Source organism: Notamacropus eugenii, chromosome 1 (genome assembly GCF_028372415.1).
Source record: "Notamacropus eugenii isolate mMacEug1 chromosome 1, mMacEug1.pri_v2, whole genome shotgun sequence".
Classification (NCBI taxonomy): Eukaryota; Metazoa; Chordata; class Mammalia; order Diprotodontia; family Macropodidae; genus Notamacropus; species Notamacropus eugenii.
In genome coordinates this window covers 296,591,002-296,595,407 of record NC_092872.1, presented here as the reverse complement: position 1 = coordinate 296,595,407, position 4,406 = coordinate 296,591,002, and the positions used below count along the sequence as shown (strand labels likewise).

Genomic DNA, 4,406 nt, shown 5'->3' with positions numbered 1-4,406 from the left:
CACACACACACACACACACACACACACACATGCTAGCACACAACGTCCACTGTAGCCAGCCCAGCCTTGCCTCTGGATTGTTGCGTAACCAGGGAGAAAGGATTACGAGGGAGTAGTCAGTTGACTAGCCTTGTCACTCTCAGTGTATCCCAGGAGGGGTCTCCTTAAATCACCTCTGGCTTCATCTTCGAGACTCCTCAAGCTGTCCCCTGTTCCTGTTCCTCTTTCGCGGCTTCTCATGGGGACCTCTGTGCTCAGAGCCTGGCTCCTCCTGGCACTCGAGCTAGCGCTCCTGGACCTTGCGGGCTGCCTACAGCACCGTCCCGGGTGGCGCTTCTCCTCTTTCGAAGTGGTGATTCCCCGACAGCTAAGCAGCCGAAGAGCCCACCGAGGATACAGTGGCGCCCTTGCTGAAGTGCCAGGGCATCTCTCTTATGCGTTGCGCTTTGGTGGCAAGAGGTACGTGGTCCATATGCGGGTCAAGAAGTTCCTGCTGCCCAGACACCTCCCAATCCTAGTGGACGATAAACACGGAGCTCCCCAAGAGGAGTATCCATATGTGCCGAATGACTGTTACTACCATGGCTACTTGGAAGGGGTCCCCGCGTCTATGGCTGTCTTGAACACCTGTCAAGGGGGTCTCCGAGGGACTCTGCATTTGGATGACTTCACCTATGAAATCGAGCCTCTCCACAGTTCTTCCCAGTTTGAACATGTGTTATCCCAGCTGGTGCCAGAAGAAGGGGAGGCTGGGCAGAATCTTTTTCGATGCAGTTTAACCAACGAGGAAATGAATGAACAACTTTCCAGTTCAGAGATTGGTCTTCATCCTCGGGCAGGTCCCTTTAGCCACTGGTGGCCACATGTCCGCTATTTAAAAATTGCAATTTGCGTTAGCAGCTCTAGAGTGGACACTCATAACAGAAATCTTACCATTCACGTTGACCAAATGGTGACTTTGACTCATATAGTTGATTCCATTTATAAGCAGTTTCGAGTTTTTACAGTTTTGGTTTTTCTGTATCTTTGGCAATTTTCTGATAAAGTACCACTAATAGGATCTTCAGCTGAAATAGCAGAGCATTATGGATTGTGGAAAAATTTAGTGATCTCTAAAAACTTTCCACATGATACTTCAGCCCTGGTTACTGGAAACAAGGCAGGGGAAACTGGCTATGCTGCTTTTCCAAACTCAATATGCAATGGTAACTGGGCAGCAATACTATTGTGGTTTCAGGATGATAGGGTATTTTATTATTCAGTAATCTTGGCACATTATATAGGTCATAACTTGGGCCTACCTCATGATCAGATTTACTGTCATTGTATCCGCAGGTCACATTGTCTCATGGAAGACCATCCATTGTTTTCTGATTCTCTCAGTAATTGCAGTTATGGACGGTTTTTTGATTTAGTTAATTACTGGGATCAGTGTTTAAACAGACCTCCAAACGTTTATGATACTTATTCTTATGCATTTCGTCTTTGTGGGAATAAGAGAATAGACTACCTGGAACAGTGTGACTGTGGTTCAATTAAAGAATGTCTTCTTGATCCCTGTTGTAACTTGAGATGTGAGCGGACCTTTGGTACCCAGTGTGCATTTGGAGCATGCTGCGAACATTGTCACTTTAGTGCTCTGGGGCTAAGTTGCAGACGTTCATTCAGTACCTGTGATCTTCCAGAGTACTGCAATGGAACTTCAGCCTTCTGCCCTCCTGATACCTATGTTCAAGATGGAACGCCATGCACCGCAAATGCCATTTGCTTTAGAGGGAATTGTACTGACCGACACATACAATGCAGAGAAATGTTTGGTTCTTCTCTAGTTGTAAAAGCTAATGATGCCTGCTACGAACAGTTGAATATAAAAGGAGATAGATTTGGAAACTGTGGATTTGAGCCTTATAAGAAAAACAATTCTAAAGGAGCGAACACAAAAGACAAAAAATATGTTGCTGTGCCTTGTCAACAATCAACTGCCATATGTGGAAGGCTGCAATGTGAAGGTTTGAAGACAGTGCCGAAATTAGATGAGCACATTACAATTCACCAAATAGCAGTAAAGAAGGACAAAAGAGACTATATATGTTTTGGGACAGAACATCACTTTGGGACGGGGTGGCTAGATTTTGGAATGGTGTGGGATGGGTCAAAGTGTAGCAAAACCACCATGTGCTTAAATCAGATGTGTGTTCCTATGGTTCAGTTGCGTTATGACTGTACTCCTGAGAAGTGTAACTATAGAGGTGTTTGCAACAACAATAGGAATTGTCATTGCCAGTTTGGCTGGGCTCCACCATTTTGTACTCAGTTGGGTTATGGTGGAAGCAAAGATAGTGGACCTACTGAAAATGATGACACTGATTTTGTCCTTTTTACAATTTTGATTTTTATCTTTATTCGCCTAATTTTATTCTTGGTATCATTCAGTGCGGCAATTGTGGCTTACATCCGAAAAAGTACTAAAGCTGCCTCCATGGTCTAGGGCCTTTTTTTCCCCCTAAGGCAGTCAACAGCTTGAAACACTCGAAAAGAAAAAGGAACATTCTGGCAAAAAGGTGATTTGGTTCTGAAAAGTCAAAAATAAATTTCTTTTGATGTGTGGTTGTGTTCTGTGTGGTGAAATAGTGTTCTCACATCTGAACTGCTCATACCCTTTATGCTGTGTTGGAGGAATGAAAGAACTCTGTGAAGGCAGTCACTTTTCCAATTTAAGTGCCATTAAGCATTATCTACCTGTGAAGGTGGAGGGTTGAGTAAATCAATCAAGTCACTGATCTGCTAGGTAAGGACACTTCTCAATTGAAGCAATCAATAATACATATTTTAGATTAAGTGAGAAAAATCTTGGATCAAAATTACATAGTGGCATTACATAGGAAGTATGTTCAGGTTACCTGAGGAAACTTGGCCACATCCTATGGGTTGTCCATCAAATATAAAGCCAGTGCATGCTCAAGAGACTTCCAATGTCTGGTACCAGGGAGGGGAAAGATTCAAGAGGAATGGCTTGAGTTAAGGAAGAAATAGAAGACTGAGACATGGGGGCTGAGGCTCTGATCTTCCTCCCTTCCTCCATTTGATAGAGTTGATTTCTTCTTAGCCTTCAGTTGATTTCTGCTTAGGATTTTGGCTGAACTATTCTCATTTCTCCACTGTCAAGCATTCAAAATCTTGAGCCAGAACTGACTTGATATTTTATAGTCATCCTATAGAGTGTGATGTAGTTTCCTCAGACAATCTGACTATTCAACAAGTTGATGGAGGAGTTTTACCTCCTCCTCAATCCCACACAGTCCAAAGTGGTAGTTACCATTTAATGGCTCCTCTTAGGGTTTTGAGACTATAGCCCAAGGAGTTCTTGCAAAAAAGAAAAGAAAATTAATGGAACCTTAAGCAATAAATAATTGCCCAAGTATTTATCAATATAATTTTCCTATGTGACAACAAGCACATGAATACTTGAAGCAACATAAGCTTGTTTCTGCAAGGATTCAAAACATGATAATGTACACAGTGATTGTGATACTGGTGTTTGTGCAGAGATTACATCAAACTTGGACCATATCTTTCTAAGCCAATGTGTTCTTGCATTTTTTTATCAAATGTCTCTATAAATTTCTCATTGCAATTAAATTGTGACAAGGTCTCAACATATGAAAGCAAAGTGGTTGATTCCCAAAGGATGGACGGATGCACATGTATACCTTCATTTGCATTCTGTGCACTGCAGCAAAGTAACCCCTTCATGCCCCTCTGTGATCCTGGAATTGGTTGTGTCTTCTCAGCTGTTATCATTTAATTGAGATATTACAACATTTGCATTATTACGGCACAAATGTCCAAATGTCAGGCTGTTTGAAAATTCATTGCTGGTCACAAGTATTGCAAGCTATCTTAAAACCACTACGGAACATCAAGCTGCATTCTGCCAAAACAAACCTCATTGCCTCTCATTGCAATAAAAAGATTTTTCTGATTTAAATTTATCCTTCACTTACGTTACTTTTCTTCTATCTAGCAGATTTTTAAGTGAACTGATTGGCAACACTGGTCAGTCAGTCTTTCTGTGCGAACGTAGCCCATATGCCAGTAGGAGAAGAGTAGAAAGAACTCTCTGAAGAGATTCTTTCTTTACAAAGGTTAGCCTATATACAAACATTGTTAAAAACAAAGTATATGTAATTATGCTTTACATACATTTATCATTTAACACAGCTCTTGTCATTAGCCAGTAGAAAAATATTATATATGATAACAAACTTTATTTTCATTTATTGGTAAGGCAACTAAAAATAAAAAAAAAATCCATTTCTCAGTAAGACAGCTTATGAACTACCATTTTCCACTTCACATTTTTGTGAGCAATTATTTTTAGTTTATTATTATTTTAAATCAAATAG

General features: G+C 41.0%; 1 protein-coding gene across 1 annotated transcript; it reads left to right on the top strand.

Moving 5' to 3' along the window:
- On the top strand, nt 1-3,927 carry LOC140517743 (disintegrin and metalloproteinase domain-containing protein 20-like). The gene has a single exon (XM_072629248.1). It carries the CDS (start codon nt 239-241, stop codon nt 2,486-2,488), a length of 2,250 nt encoding a protein of 749 aa, XP_072485349.1. The 5' UTR covers nt 1-238; the 3' UTR covers nt 2,489-3,927.
- Nucleotides 3,928-4,406: the final 479 nt, after the last annotated feature.